Source organism: Oncorhynchus gorbuscha, linkage group LG18 (assembly GCF_021184085.1).
Source record: "Oncorhynchus gorbuscha isolate QuinsamMale2020 ecotype Even-year linkage group LG18, OgorEven_v1.0, whole genome shotgun sequence".
Lineage (NCBI taxonomy): Eukaryota > Metazoa > Chordata > Actinopteri > Salmoniformes > Salmonidae > Oncorhynchus > Oncorhynchus gorbuscha.
In genome coordinates this window covers 6,448,923-6,470,309 of record NC_060190.1, presented here as the reverse complement: position 1 = coordinate 6,470,309, position 21,387 = coordinate 6,448,923, and the positions used below count along the sequence as shown (strand labels likewise).

General features: G+C 43.9%; 1 protein-coding gene across 1 annotated transcript; it reads left to right on the top strand.

Annotated features, from left to right (window-relative positions):
- The first annotated feature begins 8,665 nt into the window (after positions 1-8,665).
- Positions 8,666-16,681, top strand: LOC124003183 (ATP-sensitive inward rectifier potassium channel 12-like). The gene is made up of 4 exons (XM_046311255.1): positions 8,666-8,927; positions 14,634-14,835; positions 15,043-15,110; positions 15,210-16,681. Exons 2-4 carry the CDS (start codon positions 14,744-14,746, stop codon positions 16,679-16,681), a joined length of 1,632 nt encoding a protein of 543 aa, XP_046167211.1. The 5' UTR covers positions 8,666-8,927; positions 14,634-14,743.
- The last annotated feature ends 4,706 nt before the right edge of the window (positions 16,682-21,387 follow it).

The window sequence follows — 21,387 nt, the reverse complement described above, 5'->3', positions numbered from 1 at the left end:
TATATATATATAACTGCTATCCACCACCACCCAAGTGCCTAATTCCCCCTCATTTTCACACAGAGATCTGTACCCATTTTGCAGTTTGTTCTATATTCAAAGGGAGTTCTTTTAGCATATCTGATCTTCTTATGCGTGCAGCATCACTTGCCTTCAATTCCTAGTCTGTCTATCTTCCTCATTTGAAATCAATATAGACTTAGTTATGTAATTATTACCCTTGTGTAGTAATACCGGCCATTCTGTCCCTCTCAGCCTCATTTCTTAAAAACATATTGACCTGGATCTGCTGGCTGTGAGGAATGAGGCGGCCTCCTGTTTCTAAGTAAATTGGCTCTCACCGCGTACGGGAGGGAGTCACCAGGACTGGAACAGAGTCGAAGGAAAACACAAAATAGCGTGTGTCAGTTCAAACACTACATTTAATAATGAAACTAATACCGTTTTTTAAGGATATTGTTTATTATTTTGGCCGCAGGTCAAATTTTTATTCATGTTGCTGACCTAAAAAAATCTCCCAAAAGCAGGTCCAGGTGAAAATAGAAAAATAGATGGAGGTGAAGGATAGAAATGTGGATGGAGGGAGAGAGAGAGAGCGTGAGAGAGAGAGAGAGAAAGAGAGAGAGAGAGAGAGAGAGAGAGAGAGAGAGAGAGAGAGAGAGAGAGAGAGAGAGAGAGAGAGAGAGAGAGAGAGAGATGCTGGAGCAGTGGTTTGATGCCTTGAGCAAGGTGTGCTTATGAAAGAGAGTTAATATCTTATGTGATATCTTACTCCAGTCAGCCTCAGACAGATTATGGTTATTAATACACAGACACAGAGATGGTCATTTCATTTCTGTCAGTGGGGCAGAGGTGTAATGGAAGCAGTCTCTGATCTTCCCTTCTCTTTGTTTCAGTCAGAATATCATAGAGTAGAGTAGAATACAGAGTTGGGTAGGGTATGGTAGAGTAGAGTAGAGTAGAATACAGAGTTGGGTAGGGTAGGGTAGAGTAGAGTAGAATACAGAGTTGGGTAGGGTATGGTAGAGTAGAGTAGAATACAGAGTTGGGTAGGGTATGGTAGAGTAGAGTAGTATACAGAGTTGGGTAGGGTATGGTAGAGTAGAGTAGAATACAGAGTTGGGTAGGGTATGGTAGAGTAGAGTAGAATACAGAGTTGGGTAGGGTAGGGTAGAGTAGAATACAGAGTTGGGTAGGGTAGGGTAGAGTAGAGTAGAATACAGAGTTGGGTAGGGTATGGTAGAGTAGAGTAGAATACAGAGTTGGGTAGGGTATGGTAGAGTAGAGTAGAATACAGAGTTGGGTAGGGTATGGTAGAGTAGAGTAGAATACAGAGTTCGGTAGGGTATGGTAGAGTAGAGTAGAAACCAGAGTTCGGTAGGGTATGGTAGAGTAGAATACAGAGTTGGGTAGGGTATGGTAGAGTAGAGTAGAATACAGAGTTGGGTAGGGTATGGTAGAGTAGAGTAGAATACAGAGTTGGGTAGGGTATGGTAGAGTAGAGTAGAGTAGAATACAGAGTTGGGTAGGGTATGGTAGAGTAGAGTAGAGTAGAATACAGAGTTGGGTAGGGTATGGTAGAGTAGAGTAGAATACAGAGTTGGGTAGGGTATGGTAGAGTAGAGTAGAGTAGAATACAGAGTTGGGTAGGGTATGGTAGAGTAGAGTAGAATACAGAGTTGGGTAGGGTAGGTTATGGTAGAATAGAATACAGAGTTGGGTAGGGTATGGTAGAGTAGAGTAAAATACAGAGTTGGGTAGGGTATGGTAGAGTAGAGTAGAATACAGAGTTGGGTAGGGTATGGTAGAGTAGAGTAAAATACAGAGTTGGGTATGGTATGATAGAGTAGAGTAGAATACAGAGTTGGGTAGAGTAGAGTAGAGTAGAGTAGAGTAGAGTAGAGTAGAGTAGAGTAGAGTAGAGTAGAGTAGAATACAGAGTTGGGTAGGGTATGGTAGAGTAGAGTAGAATACAGAGTTGGGTAGGGTATGGTAGAGTAGAGTAGAATACAGAGTTGGGTAGTGTATGGTAGAGTAGAGTAGAATACAGAGTTGGGTAGGGTAGGGTAGAGTAGAGTAGAATACAGAGTTGGGTAGGGTATGGTAGAGTAGAGTAGAATACAGAGTTGGGTAGGGTATGGTAGAGTAGAGTAGTATACAGAGTTGGGTAGGGTATGGTAGAGTAGAGTAGAATACAGAGTTCGGTAGGGTATGGTAGAGTAGAGTAGAAACCAGAGTTCGGTAGGGTATGGTAGAGTAGAGTAGAATACAGAGTTGGGTAGGGTATGGTAGAGTAGAGTAGAATACAGAGTTGGGTAGGGTATGGTAGAGTAGAGTAGAGTAGAATACAGAGTTGGGTAGGGTATGGTAGAGTAGAGTAGAGTAGAATACAGAGTTGGGTAGGGTATGGTAGAGTAGAGTAGAATACAGAGTTGGGTAGGGTATGGTAGAGTAGAGTAGAATACAGAGTTGGGTAGGGTATGGTAGAGTAGAGTAGAATACAGAGTTGGGTAGGGTAGAGTAGAGTAGAGTAGAATAGAGAGTTGGGTAGGGTAGGTTATGGTAGAATAGAATACAGAGTTGGGTAGGGTATGGTAGAGTAGAGTAGAATACAGAGTTGGGTAGGGTATGGTAGAGTAGAGTAGAGTAGAATACAGAGTTGGGTAGGGTATGGTAGAGTAGAGTAGAATACAGAGTTGGGTAGGGTAGGGTAGAGTAGAATACAGAGTTGGGTAGGGTATGGTAGAGTAGAGTAGAATACAGAGTTGGGTAGGGTAGTGTAGAGTAGAATACAGAGTTGGGTAGGGTATGGTAGAGTAGAGTAGAATAGAGTAGAGTAGAATACAGAGTTGGGTAGGGTAGGGTAGGGTAGAGTAGAGTAGAATAGAGTAGAGTAGAATACAGAGTTGGGTAGGGTAGGGTAGAGTAGAGTAGAATACAGAGTTGGGTTGGGTATGGTAGAGTAGAGTAGAATACAGAGTTGGGTAGGGTATGGTAGAGTAGAGTAGAGTAGAATACAGAGTTGGGTAGGGTATGGTAGAGTAGAGTAGAATACAGAGTTGGGTAGGGTAGGGTAGAGTAGAATACAGAGTTGGGTAGGGTATGGTAGAGTAGAGTAGAATAGAGAGTTGGGTAGGGTATGGTAGAGTAGAGTAGAATAGAGAGTTGGGTAGGGTAGGGTAGAGTAGAATACAGAGTTGGGTAGGGTATGGTAGAGTAGAGTAGAATAGAGAGTTGGGTAGGGTATGGTAGAGTAGAGTAGAATACAGAGTTGGGTAGGGTAGGGTAGAGTAGAGTAGAATAGAGTAGAGTAGAATACAGAGTTGGGTAGGGTAGGTTATGGTAGAATAGAATACAGAGTTGGGTAGGGTATGGTAGAGTAGAGTAAAATACAGAGTTGGGTAGGGTATGGTAGAGTAGAGTAGAATACAGAGTTGGGTAGGGTATGGTAGAGTAGAGTAAAATACAGAGTTGGGTATGGTATGATAGAGTAGAGTAGAATACAGAGTTGGGTAGGGTATGGTAGAGTAGAGTAGAATAGAGTAGAGTAGAATACAGAGTTGGGTAGGGTAGGGTAGAGTAGAGTAGAATAGAGTAGAGTAGAATACAGAGTTGGGTAGGGTAGGTTATGGTAGAATAGAATACAGAGTTGGGTAGGGTATGGTAGAGTAGAGTAAAATACAGAGTTGGGTAGGGTATGGTAGAGTAGAGTAGAATACAGAGTTGGGTAGGGTATGGTAGAGTAGAGTAAAATACAGAGTTGGGTATGGTATGATAGAGTAGAGTAGAATACAGAGTTGGGTAGGGTATGGTAGAGTAGAGTAGAGTAGAGTAGAGTAGAGTAGAGTAGAGTAGAGTAGAGTAGAGTAGAGTAGAGTAGAGTAGAGTAGAGTAGAATACAGAGTTGGGTAGGGTATGGTAGAGTAGAGTAGAATACAGAGTTGGGTATGGTATGGTAGAGTAGAGTAGAATACAGAGTTGGGTAGTGTATGGTAGAGTAGAGTAGAATACAGAGTTGGGTAGGGTATGGTAGAGTAGAGTAGAATACAGAGTTGGGTAGGGTAGAGTAGAGTAGAATACAGAGTTGGGTAGGGTATGGTAGAGTAGAGTAGAATACAGAGTTGGGTAGGGTATGGTAGAGTAGAGTAGTATACAGAGTTGGGTAGGGTATGGTAGAGTAGAGTAGAATACAGAGTTCGGTAGGGTATGGTAGAGTAGAGTAGAAACCAGAGTTCGGTAGGGTATGGTAGAGTAGAGTAGAATACAGAGTTGGGTAGGGTATGGTAGAGTAGAGTAGAATACAGAGTTGGGTAGGGTATGGTAGAGTAGAGTAGAGTAGAATACAGAGTTGGGTAGGGTATGGTAGAGTAGAGTAGAGTAGAATACAGAGTTGGGTAGGGTATGGTAGAGTAGAGTAGAGTAGAATACAGAGTTGGGTAGGGTAGGGTAGAGTAGAGTAGAATACAGAGTTGGGTAGGGTATGGTAGAGTAGAGTAGAGTAGAATACAGAGTTGGGTAGGGTAGAGTAGAGTAGAGTAGAATAGAGAGTTGGGTAGGGTAGGTTATGGTAGAATAGAATACAGAGTTGGGTAGGGTATGGTAGAGTAGAGTAGAATACAGAGTTGGGTAGGGTATGGTAGAGTAGAGTAGAGTAGAATACAGAGTTGGGTAGGGTATGGTAGAGTAGAGTAGAATACAGAGTTGGGTAGGGTAGGGTAGAGTAGAATACAGAGTTGGGTAGGGTATGGTAGAGTAGAGTAGAATACAGAGTTGGGTAGGGTAGTGTAGAGTAGAATACAGAGTTGGGTAGAGTATGGTAGAGTAGAGTAGAATAGAGTAGAGTAGAATACAGAGTTGGGTAGGGTAGGGTAGAGTAGAGTAGAATAGAGTAGAGTAGAATACAGAGTTGGGTAGGGTAGGGTAGAGTAGAGTAGAATACAGAGTTGGGTTGGGTATGGTAGAGTAGAGTAGAATACAGAGTTGGGTAGGGTATGGTAGAGTAGAGTAGAATACAGAGTTGGGTAGGGTATGGTAGAGTAGAGTAGAATACAGAGTTGGGTAGGGTAGGGTAGAGTAGAATACAGAGTTGGGTAGGGTATGGTAGAGTAGAGTAGAATAGAGAGTTGGGTAGGGTAGGGTAGAGTAGAATACAGAGTTGGGTAGGGTATGGTAGAGTAGAGTAGAATACAGAGTTGGGTAGGGTAGGGTAGAGTAGAGTAGAATAGAGTAGAGTAGAATACAGAGTTGGGTAGGGTAGGGTAGATTAGAGTAGAATACAGAGTTGGGTAGGGTATGGTAGAGTAGAGTAGAATAAAGAGTTGGGTAGGGTATAGTAGAGTAGAGTAGAATACAGAGTTGGGTAGGGTATGGTAGACTAGAGTAGACTACATAGTTGGGTAGGGTATGGTAGAGTAGAGTAGAATACAGAGTTGGGTAGGGTAGGGTAGAGTAGAGTAGAATACACAGTGGGTAGGGTTTGGTAGAGTAGAGTAGAATACAGAGTTGGGTAGGGTATGGTAGAGTAGAGTAGAATACAGAGTTGGGTAGGGTATGGTAGAGTAGAGTAGAATACAGTGTTGGGTAGTGTATGGTAGGGTAGAGTAGAATACAGTGTTGGGTAGGGCATGGTAGAGTAGAGTAGAATACAGTGTTGGGTAGGGTATGGTAGAGTAGAGTAGAATACAGTGTTGGGTAGGGTAGGGTAGATTAGAGTAGAATACAGAGTTGGGTAGGGTATGGTAGAGTAGAGTAGAATAAAGAGTTGGGTAGGGTATAGTAGAGTAGAGTAGAATACAGAGTTGGGTAGGGTATGGTAGACTAGAGTAGACTACATAGTTGGGTAGGGTATGGTAGAGTAGAGTAGAATACAGAGTTGGGTAGGGTAGGGTAGAGTAGAGTAGAATACACAGTGGGTAGGGTTTGGTAGAGTAGAGTAGAATACAGAGTTGGGTAGGGTATGGTAGAGTAGAGTAGAATACAGAGTTGGGTAGGGTATGGTAGAGTAGAGTAGAATACAGTGTTGGGTAGGGTATGGTAGAGTAGAGTAGAATACAGAGTTGGGTAGGGTATGGTAGGGTAGAGTAGAATACAGTGTTGGGTAGGGCATGGTAGAGTAGAGTAGAATACAGTGTTGGGTAGGGTATGGTAGAGTAGAGTAGAATACAGTGTTGGGTAGGGTAGGGTAGAGTAGAATACAGAGTTGGGTAGGGTATGGTAGAGTAGAGTAGAAATACCTGGATTCGATCAACAAATAAAAAATACACCTACTGTATCCCTACTGTAACATTCCCTTGTGTCTTTCCACAGTTATTTAGGCCTAACTACTCCCACTCAAAACAACGGTAAACAAACAGCAAGATAACTCCCCTCTTGTCATTAGCTGCAGCATCCTTGTTCCTCTATCTTCTAGAATCTAAACCCACCCACACATTTCTTCCCCACTCCCACCCCATTTAGGGCTCTATTCAATCCTTATCGCAGAAGTTCAGTGTTAAAGTGTGGTTGACTCGTAGCTTGGTTGACTCGCACTGACTCGCAGCATAATTGTCTCGTATTAGCTGAGCCTGCATTCACAGTAAAAGCTGAAGATGTCAGCTCAATAGGAAATTGCCTTTACATTTCTATCACACAATCTGTACCGGTTCAGCAATACAGATTGAATAGAGCCTCTAATCCCTGTTGACCTTGACCTACACTGTTGATTCACCCCGTTTTTCAGTCTCGCTCTCCATCTCTCTCTCGTTCTCTTTCTCTCTCTTCCTCTCTCTGTCTCCCACATTTATCTCCATCTATCTATCTATCTATCTATCTATCTATCTATCTATCTATCTATCTATCTATCTATCTATCTATCTATCTATCTATCTATCTATCTATCTGTCTGTCTGTCTGTCTGTCTGTCTGTCTGTCTGTCTGTCTGTCTGTCTGTCTGTCTGTCTGTCTGTCTGTCTGTCTGTCTGTCTGTCTGTCTGTCTGTCTGTCTGTCTGTCTGTCTGTCTGTCTGTCTGTCTGTCTGTCTGTCTGTCTGTCTGTCTGTCTGTCTGTCTGTCTGTCTGTCTGTCTGTCTGTCTGTCTGTCTGTCTGTCTGTCTGTCTGTCTGTCTGTCTGTCTGTCTGTCTGTCTGTCTGTCTTTATCCCTCTCTCTCGATACATTGAACACCCACCACGTCTGGCTGAAGAGAACTTGGGTTTTAAAAATAAATTGGTTCAACTGTAGATAAATGTTTGCTTGAGACAAGTAAGAGAGAGAGAGAGAGAGAGAGAGAGAGAGAGAGAGAGAGAGAGAGAGAGAGAGAGAGAGAGAGAGAGAGAGAGAGAGAGAGAGAGAGAGAGAGAGAGAGAGAGAGAGAGAGAGAGAGAGAGAGAGAGAGAGAGAGAGAGAGAGAGAGAGAGAGAGAGAGAGAGAGAGAGAGAGAGAGAGAGAGAGAGAGAGAGAGAGAGAGAATAAGAAACGTATCCATAGAAACGATCTAGTTGCATATAATTGTGGTCTGTCTGAAATACTATAACTATATTTCCCTGCAGAAAAGAGACATTGCTGATGGCAATACAAATATATCTATAAATTAAACTATGAACAGTAGTGTCTTTGATGGAAATTAGAAAGTTGGATGAACTTATTGCAGCTAGGAGAAAGTTCTGCAGGTCTCCATCGCTAGTTCAGTAGTCTCCCTGGGGTAAAATATTGCTCTAATCAATGACAAAGCAAATGAGGTGGTGATTGTTAGCAGGGTGCTGAGACTGGTCTGGAGGCTAAATGTATGTGACAGCCAGCCAGGCCACGGTAGGGTGGTGGTAGTTCGAGGAGTATCCGTTTTCCGTTTTAGTAGTTTTCAGCACCTCTGCTCTGGACAGCTCCACAATTCAACACTGGGATCCGATTTCAACAGCCTGTTCACACTAGGTTACTAGGGAGACTTTGTTTCTTACCCCACACCCCCTCTTCAGTTGGTTTGTTACGTATATATGTAGAATCATCATTTGACCAATTATGTCGCTACAAAATAATCCTGCAGCAACGGGATTTGAACGTCGAGTCCATAATGTTGTTGGGTCGGTGGTTAGGACATTAGCTGGCTAAAGGTAGGCTACATGAAAAGTGCAATACTGTTAATAGAACAGTGTGTTAGTGTGGGTGTTCAGTGGATTTATGTAAATCACGAAGCTCGTCTGGATTTCCTGCGGTGCAAAAAAATTCCCAGCCACAAAAGAGTGATCAAATGAAGCACTCTAACATTACATGATGTGTGTAGTTGTCAACAAAAGGGATATTTAATCAACCCTCTTCCTGTCATTAACTTTTGTATTAGGCCTATTCCTATAAATCTATTCACATTTCAATAATGCAGCTTCAAACTCGCACAAAGACAGGCAGCTCGCATGTACAGCCGAACACTGATCCAACCAAATTCACTGAAAATCCGAGCAATGCATAGCAACCTGTTTTCTTCTCCGGAGGCCAGTCTAATAAAAATCTGTGGCGCGGGCGGAAAATAATAGGGAAGCACACCTACACTCTCAGGAACACAACTCCACGTAAACGGGGACATAATCAAAGTGACAAGCGCTCCATCCCTCCCGCCCGCCCTCTCTCTCTCCCACCCACAGCTAACTAGGGACAGAGAGATGTGCCGTGCGCACTTCACATACACAGGGTTCGAGCGCTTATTGAGTCAAGTGCGAGTCCAACAGAGAGAACGAATGCGAGCAGTTGAGTGGGATGCAAGGAAGCAATCAAACAGAACATTGGAAGAATATTAGGATTCAAAGACAAAAAGTTTCAAAATGAACGTTGTGAGACAATGAAACGGGCTGCAAAAAGGAATTCGTAGAGAGAGGACAGAACATTAAGGATGTGTTTTATTTTTTATTTTGGAAAGGATGTCAACATTGTTTTTCAAGTAGCTAACAACATTGCCATTCAAAAGGTGAGTATTTATTCTAATCGTTGACAGTTTTTTCATTGGCGAAAACACTTTTCCATTGACAGGACAAGTTGTCATGAACTTGAACTGTTTTTCTTTTAGATTGGTTGGTTTTTAGATTGGCCAGTCGAAGAGTCTTTGTTGTTCTTAACATGCAGCGTTTCGACGAAGCTCACTTCATACACTAGTTAAGGCCCCGAAATAAACTGCAGAGTAATCTTGCCTGTTTTCACCAGTATTATGTCACGACATGAACTCCTCGCCTTGTAGAGCCCAGTGAAACCTGTTTTGTCTTCTGCTGTTCACCGTCCTTCAGACAAACACTGTAAAATGATCAATGAATCCGCTAACGTAACGCATTGTTCTGGCCTATAATGTCAATCAACTGTAAATGATGCGCAGGCAAATCCTAATTGTGTGACATATTTTATTGACTAGGCCGTAGGCGATGTGGCATGCCAGTTTCAATATGCTGAGAGGTTTGATTTGCAAAACTCGAAATTAGATCAGATATGGACATATAATTCCTATATTCAGTGCTGAATAGATTTCAGCACTGGACAGCTCTACACATCAGCATCAACTTTGATATAGTTTAGCAAGTGCGTAGGCCTACCCTGCACTGTTATAACAAAAAGTATAATTTCAGTTTATCGTTGGCTATTCAAAGAATGGGATATCTCGTCATCCCATATTTTTTTCATAGATATGGGAAGGACATGTTGTTTTTTACACAATAATGTGCATTCGTGATAGACGTGCAGATCGTGCATATAGAGCTCCCATCAAAGCCATTCAAAAAAGACGGACATAACTTTCCCCCCTTCCTATTACTTGCCTACAATAACGTCTGCCATAATCCTGTATAACAATGCTTTATTCAGTGATGACGACGCCACAACGCCACCAATCACCGCTAAACCGGATCAAAAGTAACACCCCATTCTCTGATGTCATAATCTCTATACCCCCTGTTCTTTCCTGACAAGCGGATGCCCCGCCCTGTGCTGTCACCTAAACTCTTCACTTTCTTTTTCCTTTCGTTCTCTCCTTTTAATGTCAGTCTCAGATTAAAGAAAAACATTTAAACCAGGTCGTTTGACTGCATCCACCTTTCATATCACAGTTTGGATTAGGAGATTACCACACACGCACATGCAAACGCCAACAGACATGCATACACACACGAGGGCGAGCTCGCTCACGCACGCACGCACACACGCACGCACACACACACACACACACACACACACACACACACACACACACACACACACACACACACACACACACACACACACACACACACACACACACACACACACACACACACACACACACACACACACACACACACACACACACACACTTTCATCCATTCATATTAATTTTCCCTGGGATTAAGTGTTTCCGGATTCAAGGCATATCTGAGCTGCATTGACAAGTTCAGGCCCTAAAGGTATTGTGTTGTGTAGAGTTATGTTGTGGAGTAGGTTATGGTGTGGAGTAGGTTATGGTGTGGAGTAGGTTATGGTGTGGAGTAGGTTATGGTGTGGAGTAGGTTATGGTCGGGGTGCTCAGTTGGTAGAGCATGGCGCTTGTGACGCTGTGGGTTCTATTCCCACGCGGGACCAGTATGTAAATGTATGTATTCACTACTTTAAATCACTCTGGATAAGAGCGTCTGCCAAAATGTAAATGCGTTGAAATGTCTGGGTGTTTGTCTCTGTTCTGTGTGATTCAGTTTTACCCACATTAAAGTGAATCAGTCCTGTATGTGACTCAGTCACTCAGGAGAGCACTTACACCTCTGGTGTCTCTACCCTCTGGCTTCACCTCGGCGGCGGTGCCTCGTGCTAAATCATCCCCGCTCAACACGGCAAATCAGAGCGTCGAGGAGGGGAAAGAGGTTCCTATGGAAACGGCTAATAACTATCATCAACATTTAATTACTCCTGCTCTCCTTCAGGGACTAGTGGTTCCTGACTGTCTCTGGTTGCGTCCTAAGTGACACACTATTCCCTATATAGTGCACTACTTTTGACCACAGCCATATGAGATGTGGTCGAAAGTAGGGCACTATGTAGAGAATAGGGTGCCATTTTCTTCCTACTCTCTATATACAGTACCAGTCCAAAGTTTGGACACAACTACTCATTCAAGGGTTTTTCTTTATTTTTTACTATTTTCAACATTGTACAATAATAGTGAAGACATCAAAACTATGAAATAACACATATGGAATCATGTAGTAACCAAAAAAGTATTAAACAAATCAAAATGTATTTTATATTTGAGATTCTTCAAATTAGCCACCCTTTGCCTTAATGACAGCTTTGCACACTTGGCATTCTCTCAACCAGCTTCATGAGGTAGTCACCTGGAATACATTTCCATTAACAGGTGTGCCTGTAATGTTCGTCTGTGGGAGAAAGAGAGGAGGACCAAGGTACAGCGTGGTAAGTATTCATTAAGCCTTTTAATGAAAATGAATACTCAAACAAAACAACAAAAGGATAAAACGAGAATGACACGAAACGAAACAGTCCTGTCTGGTAACATACACAAAGACAGAAAATAATCACCCACGAAACACAATGGAAAACAGGCTACCTAAATATGGTTCTCAATCAGTGACAACGATAAACGCTGCCTCTGATTGAGAACCATACCAGGCCAAACACAGAAATCCCAAAACATAGAAAAAGGAACATAGACAACCCACCCAACTCACGCCCTGACCATGCTAAAACAAAGACATAATAAAAGAACTTAGGTTAGAACGTGACAGTGCCTGGTTAAAAGTTCATTTGTGGAATTTTCTTAATGTGTTTGAGCCAATCAGTTGTGTTGTGACAAGGTAGGGGTGGTATACAGAATATATTTGGTAAAATACCAAGTCCATATTATGGCAAGAACAGCTCAAAGAAGCAAAGAGACATGGAAATCCATGATTAGTTTAAGACATGAAGGTCAGTCAATACGGAACATTTCAAGAACTTTTTAAGTTTCTTCAAGTGCAGTCACAAAAACCATCAAGCGCTATGATGAAACTGGCTCTCATGAGAAACGCCACAGGAAAGGAAGACCCAGAGTTACCTCTGCTGCAGAGAATAAGTTCATTAGAGTTACCAGCCTCAGAAATTGCAGTCCAAATAAACAATTCACAGAGTTAAAGTAACAGACACATCTCAACATCAACTGTTCAGAGGAGACTGCGTGTATCAGGCTTTTATGGTTGCTGCAAAGAAACCCCTACTAAAGGACACCAATAAGAAAAAGAGACTTGTTTGGGCCAAGAAACACGAGCAATGAACATTAGACCGGTGGAAATCTGTCCTTTAGTCCGATGAGACCAAATTTGAGATTTTTGGTTCCAACCGCCATATCTTTTTGAGACACATAGTAGGTGAGTGGATGATCTCCGCATGTGTGGTTCCCACCGTGAAGTACGGAGGAGGAGGTGTGATGATGTGATGGTGCTTTGCTGGTGACACTGTCCGTGATTTATTTAGAATTCAAGGCACACTTAACCAGCATGGCTACCACAGAATTCTGCAGTGATATGCCATTCCATCTGGTTTGCGCTTAGCAGGACAATCATTTGTTTTTCAACAGGACAAGAACCCAACACACATCCAGGTTGTGTAAGGGCTATTTGACTGAGAATGAGAGTGATGGAGATCTGCATCAGATGACCTGGCCTCCACAATCACCCGACCTCAACCCAATTGAGATGGTTTGGGATGAGTTGGACCACAGAGTGAATTGAAAAGCAGCCAACAAGTGCTCAGCATATGTGGGAACCCCCATCAAGTCTGTTGGAAAAGCATTCCAGGTGAAGCTGGTTGAGAGAATGCCAAGTCTGCAAAGCTGTCATCAAGGCAAAGGATGGCTACTTTGAAGAATCTCAAATATAAAATATATTTTAATTTGTTTAACACTTTTTGGGTTACTAAATGATTACATATGTGTTATTTCATAGTTTATGTCTTCACTATTATTCTACATGTAGAAAATAGTAAAAAATAAAGAAAAAACCTTGAATGAGTAGGTGTGTCCAAAGTACTGTATATTCTACAAAATGTCCTAGATCTGTAGTACATCTACATGTCTTGGAAGCCTCCGATGTTGAAGATGCTGATATGGTTAACAGTATGGCTACATTTGGATTTTCACGTCTCAATGGGAATCAGGTTGACTGGAAAAGACTACTGTTTCCTCAGTCTGTGGCGATGGATTCGTTATGATCTGGCATTATCCCACAGACTCTCAAACTGAGAAACTCAAGCTGTCACAGTCTTCCATTCATATGCATTATTCTTCTCCTCCAACCTAACTCAGATACACATTCTTGTCCAATCAAACTCCCAGAATCCTCGGGAAGTGGTATGGAAAGACTTGATACGTGTGATCCTGGTTAACACTGTGTACACTAAACACTCCTTAAGATACAGTGGAACTGGTGTGATGTCAATAATGTCATGTCAGCCCCCTGGATCTCTCTCTCTCTCTCTCTCTCTCTCTCTCTCTCTCTCTCTCGCTCTTTCTTTCTTTCTTTCTTTCTTTCTTTCTTTCTTTCTTTCTTTCTTTCTTTCTTTCTTTCTTTCTTTCTTTCTTTCTTTCTTTCTTTCTCAGCCCCTTTGGTCCAGCTGCTACAGTGGTTGATATGTAACAATGCTGACGTAATCTATCCCAGCCTCTTACTGAGGATTTAAGTTGGGAAGGATCCTGGATCCTCAATCCGGCCAATAAGCACACGGCAGGAGCAACATCTGTCCATCTGCTGTGTGTGTGTGTGTGTGTGTGTGTGTGTGTGTGTGTGTGTGTGTGTGTGTGTGTGTGTGTGTGTGTGTGTGTGTGTGTGTGTGTGTGTGTGTGTGTGTGTGTGTGTGTGTGTGTGTGTGTGTGTGTGTGTGTGTGTGTGTGTGTGTGTGTGTGTGTGTGTGTGTGTGTGTGTGTGTGTATTTGGGAGGGAAGAAAATTGCCATAGACTGTCACGCAAAGGTAAAAAACAACCCTGCTAAATCCTGTCAGTCTGTGGAGTGTGTGTGTGTGTGTGTGTGTGTGTGTGTGTGCGCGTGCGCGTGTGCGTGTGTATGTGTGTGCACTCGCTCTCAAGTCTGTGTTTTAATAACTCCGTGCTGACGTGTGTCGACGTGTCAGCCGTGATGTCACAGCGCCTCAGTAAGCTACTGCAGTTGGGCATGTACTGTTCTACACATAGCTAACTCCACACCTCAGTGCTGCTGTTCTATAGCGTGCAGCTACAAACCTGTTACGGCTGTTATGCAACGTTTTCCCTTGGTCACCCTAATTGTCTAGCGATCACATAATGGGTACTAGCTCTAACCCACTACGTCACCCGGCCTCTAACCCTGTCATCAAGCCAAACACCCGATCAATTGTTCCCTTAACAGGAGTTCAGCACAGATTCCCCTCTCTTTCAGACCTTTGGCCCCTCCTATGTCTGTTAGTGTGTTCCACCCCATGCTGACATGAAGGGGCCTCGGGCGACCGGCTACGAGGGACTCAATCTATAACCATCATGATGAATATTTGTCTGTTTTTCTTCACGCATGAAGAGAGTTGACCATCCCACCCTCCTCCTGCATGACATGTGTAGATGTAGGAATACTGTGCATTCGGTGCTGTGATTCTGAATGACCTTAAAAATTCATACTGTTCTCTGATTTGCTGTCATTCCAGGAAATGCATCAGAAGGAGGCAACGCTGATATCTCCAAGGGGTCCTTAGACCTGAGGCTGTTGTCCTCCTGCCCCTCTGCCCACAGCCTCCTACCAAGCTGGTCTCTTTTAATGGTTGGCACTGGCCACCGCGGCCCTGATTACTGCCCACACAGACACAGCCTGATGATCACTGGTGCCATGGGAGCGGTGCGAGTCAACAGGTAGGACCGAGGAATAGGACAATCAGCTCCTTTTCTCCCCCTTTTCCTGCCTCTAAACGCCTGCCCTCGTTGTCTATTCTTGGACTATAAAACACAGGGAAATCATGTTTTTGACTGCACTGGGCCTTTAACTCTTAAACCTGCCATGTCTCATTCGCCCTCCTCTCTAAACTCATGTGTTTTGTTTGGGTTTTTGTTTCACATCAGATACAGCATCGTAGCCACCGATGAAGACCACTTCAAGATCTCCACCTTGGGCCTCCACAATGGCCATGGTCCCCTGATGCACCACAATATGACTGGGAGGGGTATGGGGGGCGGAGGAGGTGGTGGTGGTGGTGGAGGAGGAGGAGGAGGAGGTTCAGAAGGAGGAGGAGGCGGCAGCTCGCTAGCCCTGCGAGCAACAGAGCCTGTCCACAACGGACGCCAGATCTCCACGACGGGGCCCAACCATGTCCGGAGCCGCTTCGTGAAGAAGAACGGCCAGTGCAATGTGGTTTTCCACAACATGGAAGACAAGACGAAACACTATCTGGCCGACATATTTACCACCTGCGTGGACATCCGCTGGCGTTACATGCTGCTCCTCTTCACCTCTACCTTCCTGCTCTCCTGGTTCCTCTTCGGGGTGGTCTTCTGGGGAGTGGCCCTGGCCCATGGGGACTTCGACCTTCGACCCGGCCTGGGAGAGGGGCCTCTGGCCGGCTTGGAGGGAGGAGGAGTGGAGTGGAAGCCCTGCATCCTACACGTCCAAGGCTTCGTAGGGGCGTTTCTCTTCTCCATAGAGACCCAGACCACCATTGGGTATGGGTTCCGCTGCGTCACCGAGGAGTGTCCGGCGGCGGTGGCTACGGTGGTGGTCCAGTCCATTGTGGGCTGTATCATCGACTCCTTCATGATCGGAACCATCATGGCCAAAATGGTTCGACCTAAGAAGCGGGCGCAGACCTTGCTGTTCTCGCACCACGCGGTAATCTCCATGCGGGACGGGAAGCTGTGCCTGATGTTTCGCCTGGGGAACATGAGGAAAAGCCACATCGTGGAGGCTCACGTCCGGGCGCAGCTCATCCGGCCGCACGTCACCGCCGAAGGCGAGTACCTCCCCATGGAGCAGACGGACATCGACGTGGGCTACGACGAGGGCCTGGACCGCCTCTTCCTGGTGTCTCCACTGGTCGTGGTCCACGAGATCAACGAGAACAGCCCGCTGTACTGCATGAGCAGCGCCGACCTGACGACAGAGGACTTTGAGATCGTGGTGATACTGGAGGGGATGGTGGAGGCCACGGCCATGACCACCCAGGCCCGCTCCTCCTACTTGGCCAGGGAGATCCTGTGGGGCCACCGCTTCGAGCCCGTGGTCTTCGAGAAGGAGCACCGCTACCAGGTAGACTACTCCCGCTTCCACAAGACCTACGAGGTGCCAGCTACTCCACACTGCAGCGCCAGGGAGCTCCGGGAGATGACGGGCCGATCCCACTCCCCCTCGTCTGCCTCCGGCTCTAGTTCTACCCGGTCAGTGTCCCCTCTCGGTCCCAAGTCCTCCGGCCTCCACCTCTTGCCTCCACACTCCCCCAGCGCCTTCTGCTACGAGAACGAGGTGGCCCTGTGCTGCGGGGAGGAGGGGGAGGAGGTAGGCGAGATGGGTGTGATGCTGGGGGGGAGGGACGACGGGGAGGGGGAGGAGAGGGACGTACAACTAGACATCTTCCAGGAGAGATTTCAGGACCAGGTAGCGGTGGACATGAACATGCTGTGTGTGCTGGACATGGACAATCAGATTGACAGGCTGCAGCCGGCTATAGCTCTGGATGCGCTGGGCTTCAGGAGGGAATCAGGAGTGTAGTGACTGATTCACACTATCGAGTCAAACTGAGACAAGACAATCCTGCGCTGGCCTGGTTACGTATCCACTGTAGTTGCTGGAACTGTGCTAGATAGGATATTGTGAGAGGAAAATGTCCAAGCCAGCCAGGGCCGTAGCTACATATGAGGACACTGAGGTCCAGACCTATTTAATTAAAAAATATATATATATGTATTTTTGGGGAACTCATTCGGGGTCTCAACTTGCTGTTGAGAGTTAGATTAGTAGAATACACAAGGTGCGATTTTGAAACTTGGCTGCCCCAGTTTTTCTCTGTCACTCACTGACAGTCACTCATTTAGCCCATGTCGTTAAAAATCCAATTAAAATAGGTGAATTATTCTAGTTAGTCTAGACTAAACTTGTAGTAATCATGACCAAATGACTGACTGGGCACATAGGGCCCAGGGGACCTGACCTCCAGGGTTCCCCCATTGATTTTGTTAGTCACTCTCACTCAGACATCATATTAACCATAAGTCACGTCAAAATGTGTAGAATTGCAGGAACATTTCAAAACTTTTTTTTATTGCTTTTCCATTTGTTAATAAAATACTTTCTGTTAACAGATTCCCTCAGTACCTAAATTATCGTTTTTAATCCTGGTGCTGAGCTAATTGTGTAGCTAGGCGATGCGTTTGTAGATCGACTGAGGTGAATGAAGCTTCAGAAACCATAGTGATAATGGCTTAGGTCGTGTTTTTTTTTTGCTCTTCTCCAAATAGCATTTTAGAGTTTTTTTAATTGTACAGCCCTGAAGCCAGCACATTGTGGTTTGGGGTCGGTCCTGTAGTGTGAATCAGTCATAGAAGACTCTCGTGTCTCGTGTCCCGAATGAACTATGTGCCCTTGGTACAGGTCCTCTGCTTTTTTTGTGTATCCAACCACAGAGAGAAGGAAGGAATTCTGCAGCACAGCGAGGAAGAAAGGTTGAATGACCTTATTATTCTCTTGAGTTTCTTTTTGTTTTTAAACATAGTTGTGTTCAGTACACGAGTCTAAATGAGCATTTTATAGCGTAAGACTTAAATGCATTCTTATTGTATTCAATATTCAGTTGTATATATCCTCTGGAATAATATTCTTTGTGAAGTGACTTTTGGTTCCATTCAACCAAATCTTGGTACCGTTTTTTTTTTCATTTACAGATAGCTGTCATGAGTCATGAATGCTTTAAAAACCACAAATTAAGTAGATGTGGTATTAAAAAGTATTTTCTGTTTGTAAATAAATCATTTTTCATGCTTAGAAACTAGGGCCGGGATGATACCAATATCACGATACTCGTTAATATTGTGTCAAGGAAACAAAGCATGACGTGGATTTAACTTCTTCAGGAAAACATCCGTAGTGTTGGAAACAAACATCATTATGTTGTCATTCAGAGTCACATTTATTTATTTTCCAAGCTATAGCACCCAATAATTTACATACATTTTTTTAAGAACCAAAGAGTTTGGTCTGCTTTGTGTTTCCAATGAATATTGCGATACTGGTAACATCACAGACCTATTAGAAACCATGGTAATTTTGTCTTCCTGCTTAAGGTATATTACTGTTAATGTTTGATACATGAGCTATGTATTCCAAAATTAGAAAATATTTTATGACGGAAAATAAATTATGGAAAAACAATGAATCTGAACAGAAACTGAGTTGGAAATAACATGTATTGTCCAGATAAAGAATAACGAGCACTTTATTCTGTATTTTATCAAAATAAATATCTAAAAATAAAAATGAAATATTTTAACTGCTGTTTTGTATGAATGAATAAATGTCTAGTAATAATAGTAATAAACAAGCAGCAGTAGCTGTTCTGGTTGACACACTGCTCTGTTCTCACACAATATTTTCCCATCAGTCCCAAAGGTCAAAGGTCAAACTGACCCCATGTTAATGTCCACCTGTTTGACTGCTCATTGGTTGGCCTGGTTTGGGGAAGTGTGTGTGTGTGTGTGTGTGTGTGTGTGTGTGTGTGTGTGTGTGTGTGTGTGTGTGTGTGTGTGTGTGTGTGTGTGTGTGTGTGTGTGTGTGTGTGTGTGTGTGTGTGTGTGTGTGTGTGTGTGTGTGTGTGTGTGTGTAATTTGAAGGCAGAGGGTTGTTGTTCTCTAGCTCAGTGACTCAGCGGTAATCCCATACACACACCTGTCTTTCTTACCATTCTCAATTTCTAATCCAAAACTGGGGTATTACCCCAAATCTGTGTCGTACTCAAATAGCTCAGTACAGAGAGTTTTTATTTGACAGGTTGTTTTTTAAAACGTCCCAGAGAGTGAGGGAGAGAGGGTTAGATAGAAATAGAAATAGATACAGACTGGAGAAGGACATACTAGGCCGAGGGGCAGTGGGGAGGGAGAGATAGAGGAGAGGAGAGGAGAGGAGAGGAGAGGAGAGGAGAGGAGAGGAGAGAGGAGAGGAGAGGAGAGGGAAATAGGGAGAGGAGAGGAGGAACAGCTTGCTAATGCAACACAGTCGATTACTGTACCTACCTAGTTCACCACTAGGGGGCAGTGAAGACTGCTCCACCACAACAGACCAATAGAAGAGAGAGTATGGTATACCAGCTCCCTCATGTGGTAAATTATCAGTCAACCATAACAATTTTTTTAAAGACGACTAGTCACAAAACCTTTATTTTCTGAAGTGCTAAGGCTCACCGGAACCCTTTATTTTCTGTATATGAAGAATTTCATTCCAAAACAATATCCATTTTCAGAAATGTTAGTAAATCAGCTTTTATTGTTTAAAGGTGTTATGAAAGAGATTGGTGTGTTTTTTCACTGTCTAATCATGTCATGGGGTTGTTCAATGACAGACATGTATTTGTTTAAAATCTATCACTTGATGGCTTCGTTTCAGAGAGACAAAATGCTATATAGCCGCCTCATTCTAAGAGGAATAAGTAGTACTGCTAGGTTTTACACAGTCAAATGTAACAAATAACTACATTTTTTATAGAGTACTGTACAAATTATACATTTATGAAATCAATGTTTATATAAAAAAATATATAAAATGCAATACAGTAATAGGAGATCTGTCATTTAGCAGATGCTCTTATCCAGAGCGACTTACAGTTAGTGCATTCATTATAAGGTAGCTCGGTGAGACAACCACATATCACAGTCAAATATACTGGATAGGAACATTCAAGCTAAACAATGGATTTACAGTATAGCATTTTGAAGACACACACATCAAACCCATAAGCAATCACTGGTTAAAAAACACAAATGTGAAATTGGTGTATATAATGTTTTGGGAATAAACTCTTCATTTAATCTCTTGATGTGGTGAGGTAACTATAAGCAAAAGCTCTAACTGTTTAAACTCTATTTTCCAGAGCAAAAACAAACAATTCTTCTAAACGTCTTCAGCAGTCGGTGTTGCGGAGCTCCGACAGGGGAAACTCCAGTAATGTCATATGTCTCCCCAACATCTTCCTCTCCTGTAATCAAATCATTCCCATCTTTAATTGTATTAAATGTGTTCTCCTGCTCTAACAGGCCACTTCCCCATCGCTATCTCTCTCTCCTTCTCATCCTTCCATCATTCTCTCCTTGCTCTACTACTGTCAGTTCAAACGAGCCGTTTCCCCATCTCATACGCTATCTCTCTGGCATCCCTCCCTCCCTCCCTCCCTCTCTACTGATGTCGGTTAATTAGCCACTGTGTCACACCCCCTTGTCATCAACATCCATAAAAACGACCAGCTGGGTGACCTTTGGTGACCTTTCTCCAGACTCCGTCAGTCATAATGGCTGACTAGAGGATCTAGGATCTGGGCTGTCTGGCAGGGGGCTGCTGTAAAGCTTTGTAGACCTCCTCTGCTGCTGTTGGATTCTGCCCTGAGGTTGTGCGGGGCTGTGTGGGGCAGTGGGGCTAGTGTTAGGGAATAGGGGCTAGTGTGTGTGCTCAGTAGGGGACAGTATTGGGGACTAAGTGGTGGAGGGTTGGGGGTCCTGGGGGGCCCATAATGACCTGTTGTGTGTTGTGGAGCTGTGAACCATTCGTTGGAGGACAGAGAGGCATTGTGTTACACTGGGCTGCCCACGCTGACTACACCACTGAGAACCACCACAGGCTGTGTGTGTGTGTGTGTGTGTGTGTGTGTGTGTGTGTGTGTGTGTGTGTGTGTGTGTGTGTGTGTGTGTGTGTGTGTGTGTGTGTGTGTGTGTCTGCCTGTCTGTCTGTCTGTCTATTTGAGGCTCTGAGATCAGGTGAGGTGTCTAGCCTGTGAGGAACACCTGTGGATATCACATGTATCAATGCGTGCTGCTGTAACCACATGCAGATCATCCGTTATTGTCTCGGTGCATGAATATACAAGACTGTTTATGTTTGCTGAGAAAAACATTGACACCACGTATGAAGAATACTGAAAATCTCCCTATTTCTTTTTCCTTTCCTCTCTTTCTTCCCTCTTTCATGTCTTCCTCCTCTCCGCCAACAACAGAGTCTTTCATTCGGGCATCTCAGTGGCTGCCTCAGGCCCTCAGGCCCTCTGCTGTTCGCTCAGCTTAATTAAATGTTCTGAGAAAAACTCATGATTGGAAAGTGACTCGTCTCTTCTCTCCTCTCTCGTCCCTCAGGCCAATTTCCCATAGATTTTCCCATGCATCTTCCTTTTACCCTTCTGATCAGCATCAGAAAGACATTTTCCAGAGAAGTAAACTATGTTT